This window comes from Anolis sagrei, chromosome 4 (assembly GCF_037176765.1).
Source record: "Anolis sagrei isolate rAnoSag1 chromosome 4, rAnoSag1.mat, whole genome shotgun sequence".
NCBI lineage: Eukaryota > Metazoa > Chordata > Lepidosauria > Squamata > Dactyloidae > Anolis > Anolis sagrei.
In genome coordinates this window covers 19,807,580-19,824,892 of record NC_090024.1, presented here as the reverse complement: position 1 = coordinate 19,824,892, position 17,313 = coordinate 19,807,580, and the positions used below count along the sequence as shown (strand labels likewise).

General features: G+C 41.9%; 1 protein-coding gene across 13 annotated transcripts in view; it reads right to left on the bottom strand.

Moving 5' to 3' along the window:
• The window catches only part of MTSS1 (MTSS I-BAR domain containing 1), a 240,799-nt gene that overhangs the window by 10,563 nt on the left and 212,923 nt on the right, over window positions 1-17,313 (bottom strand). For 2 of the 13 annotated variants that reach the window (XM_067467292.1, XM_067467294.1), the window contains 5 exons: window positions 16,584-16,691; window positions 15,177-15,274; window positions 10,236-10,446; window positions 5,477-5,599; window positions 1,802-2,002 (listed from right to left, as the gene is read on the bottom strand). In XM_067467292.1, coding sequence (XP_067323393.1) covers window positions 1,802-2,002; window positions 5,477-5,599; window positions 10,236-10,446; window positions 15,177-15,274; window positions 16,584-16,691 — 741 coding nt within the window. The remainder of the gene's footprint in view (window positions 1-1,801; window positions 2,003-5,476; window positions 5,600-10,235; window positions 10,447-15,176; window positions 15,275-16,583; window positions 16,692-17,313) is intronic. The other 11 variants (XM_067467293.1, XM_067467295.1, XM_067467301.1 and 8 more) reach the window with 7 other exon arrangements.

Sequence of the window (17,313 nt, the reverse complement as noted above, 5' to 3'; positions counted from 1 at the left end):
TTGTAGTTTGGTGAAATTTGTAGTTTGGTGAGATAATGACCAGTTCTAACTCAGCCCCACACATTGTCGAATACGGCCTTATTCTTCCTACAAGTTAGCCAGATCATTTCCTCTAATGTTTTTACTCTGTATGTTTTGTGATATTACTTGGGAACCGCTCTGAGTCCCCTTGGGGAGATGGAGCGGTATATAAATAAAGACTACACAGTTCTACAAATTTTCAGTTTTTCTCAGTTGCGGAAACGAAATGTGCCGTTTCTTAATAAATTTAACATGCTGAATTCAAATATAATAATTAAATGTGTTAATTGGCTCTGGTTTTTATGCAACAGCTATTTCAATTTTCTCCACAATAGGTAATTCGTTAATATTATGATCATGCGCCTAACCTTACTGCATGTATATAAACCGTGAATATTTGCTAAATTTTAGTCAAATTATATTGCCAATAGTTTATACATGAGAAATATTTATTTAATTAGTCTATTGTTTATATTTGTGCAGCAAGAAACTATATTAGTAGGCTTAATGCAGTTGAAAAGTCTGAAAGTTTAAATGTCGCTTTAATTGTGACTTTAGTTTATATCCTGTTTGCTTCTCTTGACTTTTCTTTTGTATTCAAGGAAAGGTTTGTCTCTTACAATGCTCCAGCAATAGTCTGACAGCATTGACGGAGTCCATTTGCCTTGATATCTTTTTTCCATAGTGTTTTATTTACACATGTGCGAGGCATAACTACAGTAAAAAGAACAATGTAAAACGATGTTTAACGATACTGTCTCAGTCTTCAACTGACTGACCCTCACCGTTCACTGGCTTTTGCACATAGCACTAATACTGCGTCATCAAACTTTCTAGAATATTCTAGAATCTTCCATAGTGTAAGTCGCAATATGCATTTTTTCAACCATACGTGATCACGTGATTGCTTATATCATAAAAACTAGAGCCAATATACATTTTTAAATGTTATTTTCATTTTCAGCACCCCAAAATCATAATAGAACAACTATTTTCAGGCCCGCAACTTTTTCTCCGTTGAACAGTTATTATTATTATTATTATTATTATTATTATTATTATTATATTTGGAATTCTCTGTTAGATAGTTCTAAGGCTATAGTCCAAAGGAGGACACTAAAGATCAGGAAATAATTGTAAGTAATGTATCAAACTACAAATTCATAAGATGGAGCTGTAATCAATAATGATTTGCACTATAAAAGGCCAGCTCTTTTTGTTCTGTTTTGGTTTCTGGCAGAGAGACATTCTGGACACGATTTTGTGTGTGGGGAAGAAATAAGAAGAGGAGTGAGTTGCCTGCCAATCTTTATCTAGAGATGAAGCCATTTACAAATATTCAGAAAAGAAAAAGCAAGGCTTTCAAAATGAGATCATCCCTGAGAGAAAAAAAATTGCCAAGACAGCTCTGACATATGGATGCTCTCATTTGGGCCACATCAAAAGGTTGCTCTGCAAATCTCCCGCTGTGAATTCAAGAGTCAGTGAAATTAAGATTCAGCGCCCAATTTCAGTGCACTGCATTGGCAATATAAAACTCTGGTCCTGCCTGTTCAAATAACCCCTAGCTCTCCAATGCAATGATTTATGTGGGGAAGTGAGCAGCAAGAGTCCTGTCAGGTCTAGAATTCAGAACAGCATTGAGAGCCAAAGGGATCAGGGAGAGGAAATCGACCAAGAATTCGTGAGATTTCAAAGAAGCAACGTTTCGGCATAGAGTGGGTTGGGGAGAGGGGGATGAAAAGGAAAGAGTGTGACAGAAAACAAAAGAAACACAAACCTTCCAGCTAGGGATCTTAGATGATGGTAACATGCCTGGCCCAATGGTGTAATAATGAGCGTAGTCTGGAAGGAGGGTGGAGGAGGAGGCAGCCCGGGTCCATGCGTGAGAAACAGACGGGACATGAGGGGGAGGACCTGCACCAACTGAGGCTAAGGGTGGGCCACTGGACAAACTACAGTGATAATACCCATTAGACAACTGGAAACAAAAAGAAAAAAAAGGGGAAGGAAAGGAGAGAAATTAATGTAAATATAGAACAAAACATGGGCGGCGGGAGGGGGGGCTATGAGGTGAATCAGGCATGCATTGCTGGAGAGAAAGAAAGGGGGTGAGATGCCCCATGTGATATCGTGTGGTCATTTTTTGCAAGTGAACACCGCACTTCATGCTTTGGTAATGCTGCTGAGATAACATCACACATGCTCAAAATAACAGGGTGGGGGGAGGAAAATCATTCTCAGGCTGAACAGCTCTACACCACTGGGCCAGAGAGGAAATCCTTGCTTGTGGAAGTATGCTAGAGCAGTGTTTCTCAACCTCGGGGTCAGAGGGGTCGCCAAAGACCACCGAAAAACATAGTATTTTCTGTTGGTCATGGGGGTTCTGTGTAGGAAGTTTGGCCCAATTCTATCGTTGGTGGGGTTCAGAATGCTCTTTGATTGTAGGTGAACTATAAATCCCAGCAATTACAACTTCCCAATGTCAAGGTCTATTTTCCCCAAACTCCACCAGTGTTCACATTTGGGCATATTGAATATTTGTGCCAAGTTTGCTCCGGATCCATCAGTGTTTGAGTCCGCAGTGCTCTCTGGGTGTAGGTGAACTATAAATCCCAGCAACTACACCTCCCAAATGTCAAGGTTTATTTTCCCCAAACTCCACCAGCATTCACATTTGGGCATACTGAGTATTTGTGCCACGTTTGCTCCAGATCCATCATTGTTTGAGACTGCAGTGCTCTCTGAGTGTAGGTGAACTATAAATCCCAGCAACTAAAACTCCCAAATGTCAAGGTCTTTTTCCTCCAAACTCTATCACATTTGGGCATATTGAGTATTTGTGCCAAGTTTGGTCCAGACCCACCATTGCTTGAGTCTACAGTGCTCTCTGGACTTAGGTGAACTACAACTCCAAAACTCAAGGTCAATGCCCACCAAACCCTTCCAGTATTTTCTGTTGGTTGTGGGAGTTCTGTGTGCCAAGTTTGGTTCAATTCCCTCACTGGTGGAGTTCAGAATGCTCTTTGATTGTAGGTGAACTATAAATCCCAGCAACTACAACTCCTAAATGACAATCTCAATCCTCCCCAACCCCACCAATATTCAAATTTAGGCATATCGGGTATTTGTGCCAAATTTTGTCCAGTGAATGAAAATACATCCTGTATATCAGTTCCATGTGCCAAGTCTGGTTCAATTCCCTCACTGGTGGGGTTCAGAATGCTCTTTGATTGTAGGTGAACTATAAATCTCAATAACTACAACCCCCAAATGACAAAATCCCACCAGTATTCAAATTTGGGTGCATTGGGTTTTAAAAATCATTTTATGTACATGCGGCCTGCTCTCTGTCATTATGTTTCTATGTTTTGTGTATATTGTTTATATGCTTTGATGTTTTATACTTTATTGTTATGTTGTTTATTTTACTGTAATTTGTATTTTTGTATTGTAATTCGTCGGACTTGGCCCCATGAAAGCCACTCCGAGTCCCCGTTGGGGGAGATGGTGGCGGGGTATAAATAAAGATTATTATTATTATTATTATTATTATTATTATTATTATAATCAGATATTTGTGCTAAATTTGGTCTAGTATATTCTGTATATCAGATATTTACATTATGATTCATAACAGTAGCAAAATTACAGTTATGAAGTAGCAATGAAAATAATTTTATGGCTGGGGGGTCACCACAACATGAGGAACTGTATTAAGGGGTCATGGCATTAGGAAGGTTGAGAACCACTGTGCTAGAGAAAGACAGCAAATAGAAATAGTACTCCAAGGACTAGTGGTTTCCTCCATCAACCAGAGCATCGGTTGGAAGCTTCAATTCAATTCAAGGATGCAAGGAAACACAGTCTTTCCAAAGCTGTTAACGTGCCTTTTGGGGTTAGTAATTGCACATTCCATCCAAGTGAGAGCAGCAGCAGCTCAGCCTCAGAAAACGCTCCCTTCCAGGAGTAACATAATGGTAGGGGGTGAAGGGGGAAGAAGTTGGTGGCTTTGCCAGATGAGAATGGATCCAACTAGTCACTCGCTCTTGGCTGAGCTCAGCACTGATTCAAAGCTTTAATGCTCTATGATGTTGGAGAGATTTATCCACACTTGGGATTTTAAAAGGAAATTTGGCAAAACGGCCAAGAAAATTCGAGACAGCAAGTTGATTAGACATCTGAAGATACATCATCTCCAAGTTTTCGCTTTGCCGGTACGGAAGCCAGCATGGCCAAACTCAAATTCTGACATTTATCAGGGTATTTCTGGAGTGGGATAACTGTTATTCTTGCAGGCACTGCATGTGCCACACAAACACAATAGTGTACTGTATTTCATTGATTCTAAGACATACTTTTTCACATATATTTTTTAGGTCTGCTCGTATGCCCTTCCACAAACGCCACTATCACCTTTTCGTCCATGTCCTAGCATTATTCCCAATTTTAACTTTACCTTTGGCCTTCCCACTGTTCTTAATTGTGTGTTGTCTTATTGCTAATGTTGTATATTTTATTGTCTATGTTTTTGTTTTAATTGCTGGTACTGTTGTTGTTGTTGTTGTTGTTGTTATTGCTTGTACTGTTGTATTTGGCCTCGGCCTCATGTAAACCGCACCGAGTCTCTTGGGGAGATGGTAGCGGGGTATAAATAAAGTGTTGTTGTTGTTGTTCGCTGATGTTTTTTAACTAAAATAAATAAACCGCTGGAGTTTTCAGTGGAAGTCCCACGGGGGCCATCTTGGGAGACTCTAAATCTTGCAACAAAACATCAAGTGTGGACAACAAGGCAGAAATCTCGGGATCAACAGGTCTGTATGTGGACTTCTTCGGAAGCTCCGGGATTTTTTTGCCTCTGTCTAAAACCCGTTATTTAGTGCTGTCTGGAAGTGTCCTTAGGATAACAGGTGCTTTTAAAATATATTTAAATAAAGCTTTTTTCTGTTGGTGGTACTCAAATTAGTGTGCATCCTAGTATCAATGGTATCTGAGAATTGATGAAATACAGTATGTTATACCCACTACACGCTACACTTTGAAATACCCACTTCTTGGACACGAAAGGCTGTCTTCAGGCCATTCACAAAATCAGTTATTGCACCCAATGTACCAATGTTCCTGGCAATTTTGCAACATCAACTCTACTCTAGTGATGAGACTCACTGTTGTAGTTTTTAACCAGTTTACTAACACTCCTTTATTCCTACATACATTCATTTTGGGAAATGGTCCTCCAGACGTGTTGGACTTCATCTCCCACAATGGGCTTCTAGGGGCTGAGGTCCAAAATGCCTGGAGGACTCAACATTGAGACCCTACCGACTGAGTTCCTTAAAGGGAGTGAGAGTTTCCATTCTGATCTGTCTGCTCTGTGTCCTCTGCTTGCTCTCCTATTTCACAGAGTTGGGGGAAACCAGGGGACGTGTCTGTTATGGATGGAAGCCTTTGTCACCTTCTCTGTGGAGGCCCAAGCGCCCATGGTGGAGCCTGAGCTGACAGAGGTGGGGGAACTGCACTCGCTCACTGACTGGCACGTTTCAGAGGCTTCGGAGGAGGCCGAGCTGGACGAATTCTGCTGGGATTGTTAAAGAAAAGAGCCACAAAGACAAAAACAGAAGTGGCATCACGAAGACAAGAAGGAAAAAAAGGAAAAAAGAGAAAGAGAAACAAAACAGGAAGCCATCAAAACAAAACCCAACACAGCACAGAGGAACAAATACAGACAACACGGGACAAGAAGGAGGAGAGAAGTAAAGTGTTAGGACGGGTTAAGAAAAAAGCATAAATCATTAAGCACAGCTGATAGCTTTCAAGACTGGTCAGTAACGGTGCAACAGAGACAAAAGCTACAGGGGGCTAAACGCCAGAGGCTCATAAGTCCATTGGGATTGCAAGCCAGATCCTTGATGAACTTTCAGTTTCAACATAGGAAGCTGCAAACTGCTGAAGTCAGTACTTCCAGAACTGTCACCAAAGCAGAATATCAGACAGACATATATGCTGAAGTTACCCAGCCGTCTAGGAAAGCAGGTGAGGCATGAGAGGCCTTTGCCATTGATATTTGGAGGCCACGGTGATGATGGCATTGATGGAAATGTCCAATGCAAGGCCTTCCTTTTGAGATTGTTGAAGTAAACGTGATACAGTAGAGTCTCGCTTATCCGACCTTCGCTTATCCGACATTCCGTCTTATCCGACGTCCCTCTTTTCCTCCAGCATTTCCCCTTCAATTAAAGGAGCACTCCCAACTCTTTCTCCATTCCCAATAAGTGAAAAAGGCAAGACAAGGAGGGGGAGGAAAGGGGGGAAAGTGGCAGAACTGGAAGCGGAAGCGTCCTCCCTCCTTCCCTCTGTGATTTCCACGCTCCTCTTCAGTACCCGGGCACTTTCTGCTGGTCCGTTCTATCCCCGAGGCGTTGCCCTGCCTTAAGCCTTTGAGTCCCTGTTGTTAGTATTCTAGGTGTCTAGGACCGTGTCAGAAGGGTAACAGTAGGAGACTCTGTTGTTGGAGTTCAGCCTGTGATTGTGTTTCAGGATCAGGGTGCTTTGGATGTGGGGGATAATGTCAATGAGGTTCAAGATGGCAATGGTTTGGTCAGTGATACTGATGCAGAAAATGATAGAGAGACACCTGTTCCAAGGTAGTTTCCCATGAGAATGTTCCTACAGGGTATAGGGATGATGGTTTACTCCCTAGATTGCTTCCAGGGAGTTCCCAGGATTTGGAGCTTGAAAACAACTCGGCACCTGTGGAGACTAATGAGCACAGAGATAGACGGGTGGAAATTAAGTCAAAACAGACAGGCCAAGCAAGGCCTTTGGCGTTCTGCCAGGCTTCAACACAAAGAGATAAGGGGCGTTAAAGGAAAGCAAAACCAGTTTCTGAGTGCTTGGAAAGGTTTAAAAGTTCCAAGCATGGAAAATATTACCAAATGAAGAATTCTGCTAAGTTCTTGTCCTCGTCTCATAGAAGCCTAGCTTGGAAGATTCATGCTTAAAGATTTATTGTTTCCTGTTTGTTTGTTTTTTGTCTCTTGTGATTACCTGCTCAGGCCTTGGGTCAATGTTTCCTGGTTCTTTGGATTTTGTTAGAGTCTTGTGGACTTTGCTTTTGAACATTGCTGAACTCTATCTTGGACGAATTCCTGCTTATCTTCTTGCCTAATTGGATTCATCCATCCCCTTAAAGTGCCTTTTCTATTTTGCTGTTTTTACTTATTTTCAATAAAAGGATTGTTTTCCTCTACTCAACGTGTGGTGTTTTAAAGTCAGAGGGTTATTCCTGTTCTGGAGTGCAACATCCGTATTATCCGACATTTTTGTTTATCTGACGTTCTGCTGGCCTGTTTGTGTCGGATAAGCAAGACTCTACTGTATAGGGATTATACGAGATAATGCTTGATGCTGGAACTGAAAGTCCATATGGATTTGTCAAGGAAGAACTAGAAGCAAAATGCCAGCCTCCTGGCAGCTCTTACATGCAGATTTTTTAAGAAGTAAAATCAATAATTGCAATTTTAACATTGGAAATGTCTCCACAAGTATAACCAAGGGCTTTGCAAGCAAATCTATTTCTTCCAACAGAATTGCTTGGCTGCGTAAGAGCTGCTTAAGGGCACCTGGGTGCAGATTAATCCTGGTCTACAAAGAATTACTACACTAGGGAAAATTACTCATGCCATTGATTGGCTACCAACCATCATCTTCCCTCTCTGGCACTCAAGCCACTGTGTCAGTATGCTAGCACTATGCGCTCTGACAGTTTTGTAGTTTTGGACTGAGCTTTTCATGCTAAACGGGCAAGATTCATGGACAATCATCTCTCCCTTTCAGGTTTACGTTTTTGGATTCTCCATGACATATCTCATTCAAAGAATCTTGCTTTTCTAACCCATGAATAGAGGTATCAACTCTTCATTGACTTATCAAGTCCCTCAGCAACAGAGAACAGAATTCGCACAAACAAGGCGCTTGAAATACGTACAAAGCATTGCCACCCACCACATCTATTCTCCACTTTCAAATATGGAAATATGGCATTGTAAGAGGTATTTTTCTGCCCTCATATTTATATCAAGCAAAAATTTCAAGACAAGCACCCATCAGTGACAAACACAAGACATATATTATACAATAAACAACATTGAAGGAATTTTGCCAAGTGTTACTTGGTGATGCCTGTGAGTAGTAAGACAGTCAAGCAAAACCAAAATATCCTACACACACAACTTATGCTTTTTGCTTCCAAGCTGAAATTATCTTAAGAATCTCAGTATTTTACAGACCAAAAAATCACAGAAAATCTCTACAACAAAGCTGAAGTTAGTTCCAATCAATATTCCAACTATACATTCTTTGCACTAGTGAGTAGAGATCGGCATGCATAAGGTGCGGCTTTTGGAAAGAGATCTAGAAAGTTACTTTCCTGAGCTTCAAACATTTTTATCCTACTACTTTTAACTATGATTAAATTAATTTTAAACTATTTTTTGAGGATGTTGCTAACACAGGATATCCCAAAACTCTCCATACATATGAAAAAATAAACTCACAATATATTATAATACACAACTTGTATACTATAATATAATGTTTGTATTTAGATTAGACTCATATGCAAAATAGTAAGGTAAAGGTTTCCACTGATATTTTAGTTGTGTCTGACTCTGGGGGATGATGCTCATCTTCATTCCTAAGCCCAAGAGCAGGTATTGTCCATAGACACCTCCAAGGTCATGTGGTTGGCATGACTGCCACCTTCCCGCTGAAGTGGTACCTATTGATCTACTCACATTTGTATGTTTCTGCCAACTGCTAGGTTGGCAGAAGTTAGGGCTAACGGCGGGAGCTCACCTCACTCCCCAGATTCAAACCGCCAACCTGTCAGTCAGCAAGTTCAGCACCTCAGTGGTTTAACCCGCTTAGAGAGACTATTTTGTAAATACTGTGCAAAATTTTGTGAAGAATATTTTGTAAATAAATCATATTTACCCTCAATTTCCCTTTAATTATTTATTTATGACATTTATCTCCTGCCCTTCTCACCCTGAAGGGGACTCAGAGTGGCTTACAAGTTATATGTACATACAATATATTATATTATTAGCATAGCACAATATTAGTATTCTATATTACTATATTGTACAATACCACTATACTGCAATATATTAATAGTATTACATGTAATACGTATATAATATACAATTATTGTATTATATTCTTATTATTCATATTATATTGTATTACAAAATTATGATAAATATTATATGTACATACATTATATAATCATAGCACAATATTAGTATTATATAGTACTATATTGTACTATACTGCAATATTATTAGTAATATTACAAGTAATATTTAATACATTTTCCTATGTACTTTTAAAACACCCTGTAGTATGATTGTTCAATCGTTTTCTTCTTCTTCTAACATCTGTAATGTGTATTTTAGTTAACTGTTATCTTATGTTTTGTAAGCCATCTTGGATCCCTCGGTGGCAGAAAGGCAGGATATAAACAATCAAACAATTATTTCCTGTATAACACTCTTCAAAATATTGCAGGGAAAAAATGACCTTGTTCAATGTTAGGCCTAAACGAGCCCTACTTTGTACTTTTGGGGGGCTGTTGCATCAAGAGATAAGGCTAACTTTACTTCTTGACTGCCATTGGCCAACCATAAGCAAGGCTCAAATAGAATTCACTGACCGTAAAACAGAATGGAATCCCAGAGTGTGAAGTGAGTTAAACCGCTGAGCTGCTGAACCTGCTGACCGAAAGGTCACAGGTTTGAATCTGAGGAGTGGGGTGAGCTCCTACTATTAGCCCCAGCTTCTGCTAACCTAGCAGTTCAAAAACATGCAACATGAGTAGATCAATAAGTACCGCTCCGTCGGGAAGGTAATGGTGCTCCACGCAGTCATGCTGGCCACATGACCTTGGAGGTGTCTATGGACAACGCCGACTCTTTGGCTTAGAAATGGAGAGGAGCATCAATCCCCAGAGTTGGACACGACTGGACTTAATGTCAGGGGAAAACTTTTACCTTTACCTAAAAAGCCAAATATCCTAGGGCAGATGCCGCTAAAATGAGATTAGTGCACGGCTCTCAGAGATGGTGGGACATTACACAAATGCAATATTCTTAGGGGACCTTTGCAGAGAAGCAAAAGTCATCTCAGGCTCATGTGGGCATCCCTCGACTTACCTGGCTTGGCGCTTCCGGCGGCATGGGGGACGGCGACTTGGACTGAAACGCATCCTGGGACATGAATCCGGAGTCGTGCGAGGACACGCTGGAGAGCCTCATGGGCGCCTGCTGAGGCAGATTGGAGCTGCGGTAGCGATAGTGTGAACTGGGTGAGTGAGAGTGCGAGCCGCTTGACCGGGAGTCACTACTGTTAACACTGTTCAGACTGCTGTGAGGCACAAGAGGGGAGAGAGATGGGGGCAAAGGGAAGAAACAAAAAAAGGGGAGAGGGGGATCGGGGAAGAGACCAGCACAGGACAATTAACATTCCATGGTTCTCCTGCAAAAGGCATGCAGCCCAAATCATAAAAAACGGCACCGCTGGCAGAAGTAACTTGGGGGAGTTGGAAAGGACTGCAGTATCCTCAGTAACCAGATGGAAAATGGCAAAACAACATGAAGGAGTAGTGCTACAACTCCATACTGCTTTGGACTGGCAGAGGGCCATCCGATCGGATGCCTATTTCAAGTATGGACTCTGAAATCCTCAGGAAAAGTGCTTCTCTTAATCCCAGTACTTTCCCAGTGATAGCTGGTGGAAACATGTGACTTTGAAACTCTCTACTTATGGAGTCTAGAATGGCCTCCTCTTTGCTGTCTTCCCATTGGCAGGTTATTTTTTTTCGTGTCAGGAGTGACTTGAGAAACTGCAAGTCGCTTCTGGTGTGAGAGAATGGGCCGATTGCAAGGACGCTGCCCATGGGATGCCCGGATGTTTTGATGTTTTACCATCCTTGTGGAAGACTTTTCTCATGTCCCCGCATGGGGAGCTAGAGCTGACTGAGGGAGCTCATCTGTGCTCTCCCCGGATTCAAACGTCCAACCTGTCGGTCTTCAGTCCTGCCAGCACAAGGGTTTAACCCATTGCGCCATCGGGGGCTCCATTGGCAGGTAAAGCCTTTTCTTAAAAAATTCCAACACTCTTTTACCAAAAGGACTATATTATTTTACATACTTTTGTATTATTTTATATAGTTTTGCTTAACTTAAAAAAAACCCCTAAAGTGTGCATTTTTAATATGGCTAATAGTTTTTATTCTCAACTTACACTGACTTTTTAATGCTTTTAACTGTAATCTTTTAATGTGTTGTCGAAGTCTTTCATGGCTGGAATCACTGGTTGTTATGAGTTTTCCGGGCTGTATGGCCATGTTCTGGAGGCATTCTCTCCTGACGTTTCACCCACATCTGTGGTAGGCATCCTCAGAGGTTGTGAGGTTTGTTGGAAACTAGGCAAATGAGGTTTATGTCAGAAATATTAAGAATTAAATAAGTATTTTTAATTACAAAAATGTGAGTCAAGAAATGAAAGGGTTAAATGAATAAATGACTCAGTTCAATATATGCAGGTGTGCCTGTAGCTTAGTAGCCCTCAATTTGAGGGAGCCCTCAGTGTTACCAGACCTCAGTGAGAGAGGCCTCTATCTGAGGTAGTTTTCAGAGTAAGAGAGGCCTCAGTATGAGAAGGCCTCAGTCTTAGTAGGTCTCAGTGTGAGGTAGGCCTCAGTGTTAGTTTGCCTCAGGGTGAGAGAGGTGCCAATATGAGAGAACCCTCAGTATGAGAGGTCTCTGTGGGAGAAGGGCCTCAGTGTTTTAGTAGGCCTCAGTGTTAGTTTGCCTCAGTATGTGAGAGGCATCAGTCTGAGAGAGCCCTCAGTATGAGAAGGCCTCCGTGTGAGGTAGGCCTCAGTGTTAGTTTGCCCCAGGGTGAGAGGTGGCAGTATAAGAGAGTCCTCAGTATGAGAGGTCTCTGTGGGAGAAGGGCCTTAGTGTTTTAGTAGGCCTCAGTGTTAGTTTGCCTCAGTATGTGAGAGGCATCAGTCTGAGAGAGCCCTCAGTATGAGAAGGCCTCAGTGTGATGTAGGCCTCAGTGTTATTTTGCCTCAAGGTGAGAGAGGCGCCAGTATGAGAGAGCCCTCAGTATGAGAGGTCTCTGTGGGAGAAGGGCCTCAGTGTATTAGTAGGCCTCAGTATGTGAGAGGCATCAGTCTGAAAGAGCCCTCAGTATGAGAAGGCCTCGGTGTTAGTAGGCCTGGTGTGAGAAACTTCGGTGAGAGAAGCCCCAGGTTGAATGCCATCGTGTGAAGCTTCAGTGTGAAGGCTGCTGTGTGTAAAGCTACTGTGTGAAGCTCTTGTGTAAGTTCGGTGTGAGAAGAGACTTTGTGAAGGCGAGGTTGTTTATCTGCATGAGAAAGAAGCCCAGCGTGGAAGCAAAGAAGGAAGTGTAAAGATTCAAAGAACTTTATTTGTGCTGTGGAAACCTTGCTCTTGTAAATAGGAGAGAATGCTTATGGCCATACAGTCTGGAAAATTCACAACAACTCAAGGCTAACTACCTTGTGAAATGACGCACTCACAAGCTAAGATAAGAGATGTGGGTGTTGGTAATTAGAGTGGAGTGTCTACTTCGCACTCCAGTAATCTGCTATGGTATCAACTGAACGTAGATTTGATTTTGGACAACACCTCCCAGTATCCTCAAGCCGTTCTGGCCATGTCCATTCTGGCACCTGTTTCATGTAAGTAATTTTGCCAAACTCTCATTTGAAAATGAAGGACACAACCAAAGAAGCTGATATCCATGTTATCTCCTGTGGATTTCTTTTAAAGGGAAAATACCACTGGTGGGAGATCTGATCTGAGACCAAGGGGAGGGCGCTACACTTTTATTTATCATTTAAACGCACCACAGGTGACCTGATCTCATTAAGGTTGTGCCAGCCGGCTGCTGCCAGGACTATACCGCTGGCCATTTTACCTTTTACTTTGCAGGATATTGCATTGTTTAAGGAAAAAGCCTGCACTTGCTGCTGTCAGTATATATGGATCTATAGATCTCCTGTCTATAGATACTATACATATGCATGCACAGACAGCTATAGCTTTATGGAGGGCAGGGTGGGGGAATGCAAGGATTTTGTGGTCTACCATGCCACAGGGAACTCCAGCTCTCCAATCCAATGTGATTTGGAAGGCAAAGAAAAAAGAACATATAAGGTAGGAGCATTAGGGGCTAGGAAGAAATGCAAGAGGAGAACGTAACAGCAGAACCGTCTTCCTTTCGTTGGAGAAAAGGAGAGAATTGGGCAGTATTTGTGCCTGGGAGGATGGAGGAGGGAGCATGCCGCCAAACTGTTTTAGCCGAGAGAAAACAGTTTCATGGGAGAGGGAGAAAAGGGACTTCAGTGCTCCCAACACACACACAAAATTAAATCTGAATTTAAACAGTGCTGAACAGTTAAGAGCTATTGCATTTTACAGTAAAGAAGCATTATTCCAACAAGTTCAAAGAGAAACATGTGCATTTAGGCAGCTTAATATAGAGAGGAAATGAAGTATCTTGCAACTATCATGTTGATTAAAAAACACACTAGTAAAGATAATGACAGATTCACCTTCATAAGGTATTTGCAAGGAAGAGGGTCTATGCAATTGGATGAGTTCAATTGCAAATTGACACCACCTTTTCCAGCTACTTTTGTAAACAGTAGAGTCTCGCTTATCCGACATAAACAGGCCGGCAGAACGTCGGAGAAGCGGAAATAGCGGATAATACAGAGGAATTAAGAAAAGCCTATTAAATGTCAAATTACGTTATCATTTCTGTTCCATTGATACAATGACCTTCCTTCTTTTCATCGCCATAATTGCACAAAGTTCAGGAAAAAAGTGCATAAACACTGCACAGCAACACGCAGCAAACCATTCTACATACTACAACAAACTGCACTAAGTGACTGTTAGGAAAGGCGAGACATGACCGACAGATGAATCTTATTTATTTTATTTACATTCTTTCTATCCTGCCTTTCTCAAACCCAAAGGTGACTTAAGGTGGCTTACAACCAGGCTAGATGTGTTTCATAGGCTACCTGGTGGACCTGTTGTAATCGATTTTTGTGTTGCAGTGCCTCATCGTTAGGAGCAACAAGAACGAATACAGTCACGCTCCCAAACAAGTGGAAGACTTTTCTCGTCAACAATTCATGCGTGTATTTTTGTTGTTGTTTAGGAGTGTCGGATAAGACAGAATGTTGGATAAGCAACGGTTGGCTAAACGAGACTCTACTGTAGCTGGTTAGTCATAATAACGCTCAGCAATTATATTACATTGTTTATACTAAAGGCAAAGAGTACAATCATTTGGTTCTTTTGGTTTTTGAAAACTCAGGACTAGAGCTGGGGAAAGCTTCTGCATTGAAACTCTTGGAATCTTCCATCCAGTTATTGTTAGTTGGAGACCTTGGGAGAGGTCACTAGAAAAAGTAAATTTTCCAAGCTCTGCACTGAACTCAGTACTCCTTATCTTGAAGCTCAGGGCCCTTCCAGACAGGCCCTATATCCCAGGATCTGAACACAGGTTTCCCAAAATATCTGGCTGTGCAGGCTCATATAATCCAGTTTAAATCAGAAAACCTGGGATCAGATCCTGGGATACAGCGCCTGTCTGGAAGGGCCCTCAATCGCCCAAAATGTATGGGAGATGAGCAGTGGTTGCATTGTTGCCAAAGCTAAGGAGGTAAAGTCAAGATGAATGCCTTTATCAGGGGGGGGGGGGGGGGCAGCAGTAGGCGGCTCAAAGGGCCACACTTAAACATGGAGAAAATGCTCCCCATTGATTTCTTTTTTGTGTGTCAGAAGCGACTTGAGAAACTGAAAGTCACTCCTGGTGTGAAATGGCATTGATGGCATTTGGGGAAAGATTTTCAAATAAATTTTATGAGACTTACAGGCTGCACTTTCCCCAATCCTGACCTCCATGACTATTGCCTTAAATTTCCCAAAGTCATAATAGGATCCAAGTATAATACATTCCAGGAATTAAGCTAATGAACGTGTCTTTAGAATGGGTAAACTTAAATACAGAGACCTCCAAGACAATGAGGCTTTCTTGCTTACCTGCAGACACTGGATTTCCTGGACATGGTGGTACTTGGAGAAGACGGAGGAGTCTGATAGGACCAGCCGTAATCAGAACCTTTCAAATCTAGAATTACCTGCAGAAGTAAAGATAGCCACACAAGGTGTGAACATCAGTCACTCTGGTCCATGGTGGGCTAGGAACTAGTCTCCCAGCTCCATCAAGAAATCCAGAGAAAATACCAGAATAGCATCTCATCTTGTTTCTAGCCTTACAATTGAAGGGCGTGGACTTCTAATGACATTAACCACTAGAACAGTGTTTCTCAACTTTCCTAATGCTGCGACCCCGTAATCCAGTTCCTCATGTTGTGGTAACCCCCCAACCATAACATTATTTCTGTTGCTACTTCTTAACTGTAATTTTCTTCTGTTATGGATTGTAATGTAAATATCTGATATGCAGGATGTATTTTCATTCACTAGACCAAATTTGGCACAAATACCTGATATGTCCAAATCTGAATACCCTGTGGGGTTGGGAGGGATTGATTTTTCACTTGGGAGTTGTAGTTGCTGGGATTTCTGGTTCACTTACAATCAAAGACCATTCTAAACTTCACTAATGATGGAATTGAACCCAACTTGGCACACAGAACTCCCATGATGAACAGAAAATACTGGAAGGGTTTGGTGGGCATTGACCTTGAGTTTTGGAGTTGCAGTTCACCTACATCCAGAGAGCACTGTGGACTCAAACAATGATGGATCTGGACCAAACGTGGCACAAATACTCAATATGCCCCAGTGTGAACACTGGTGGAGTTTGGGGGGAAATAGAATCTTGAGATTTTGGAGTTGTAGTTGCTGGGATTTATAGTTCACCTACAATCAAAAAGTATTCTGAACCCCACCAACGATAGAATTGGACCAATCTTCCCATACCTTGAAGGGACTTGCATAGTGCACATGTGCTCTCCCTTGCCTGCAGGTGTGCACTATACTGTCATGTCCCTTGCCTGCAGGTGTGCACTATACGCCTGCTCTCCCCTCCCCTTGGTTGAGAGGCCAGCCAAACACAGCAGAGGAAGGCTTTTGGTGGGAGAATTCGCTGTCTGTTTCCAAAAAGGAAGAGAAGGACAGGTGGAGAAATCTTCAGCCTTCTCTGTGTTTTCTGATGGTCTTTGTTGACCCCTCTAAAAACCCCTCGCGACCCCCGCCCAGGGGTCCCGAGCCTCAGGTTGTGAAATGCTGAACTAGAACATAGAGCTCCAAGGCACAAGCTACTGAGACATTCTTCTGCAGATCCCCAGATCAGATGGAGGGGAACTATATAAATAGAGTACTTGAAATGGATTGTAACCTAAGCTGTATCACTTCTGCTACTTTGGAGTTTAGTAGTCCAGAGTACATAAAAGTAGCACACTTCTTCTCAGTCACACTCACCTGTTCGCTTGATGGTGGCAGCTTGTGAGGGTCCATGGTGAGGCTTTTCAGGTCTTCTGATATGGTCTGCAGGTGAGTTATTTCTCCCAGCATGGATATTTCTTCTTCCTGGAAGAGTATCACCTTGTTGTAGGTTTTCCGGGCTGTATGTCCATGTTCTAGGAGCATTCTCTCCTGACGTTTGGCCTGCATCTATGGCAGACATCCTCAGAGGTTGTGAGGTCTTCACAGGACCTCATAACCTCTGAGGATGCCTGCCATAGATACAGGTGAAACATCAGGAGAGAATGCTTCTAGAAGCCACACAGCCCAAAATTCTACAACAACACAAGCAGCCTTTATGCTTGCAACAAAGCTTGGGATCATTAACTGCTAGCAGTAATATGTGAGCATCCAAGGAAATTTATTCACTGGAGGAAAATGCAAAATTAATTTGTTGAATCATTACATTAAATACTGTTTAAACTGACTCAAAATGTCCAGTTACAAATTAAAGTAACCGGAAATGTTAAGTCATTACTCAAGACTAATCAGAACATTGGTGTTTAACAATTAAACAAACAAATGTAAAAACTGCTCTTGAAATTTTTAATGAATTGAGCATAACGGATGAATTTTTAATGAATTAGTTGAAAGCTCTGCTCCAGAAAAGCTTTTTCAAATATTGTGCAGCCTTCTGCTTGATATTGTACACTATCTTGTCTCAATCCTTTCGTATGTTTACTCTGCG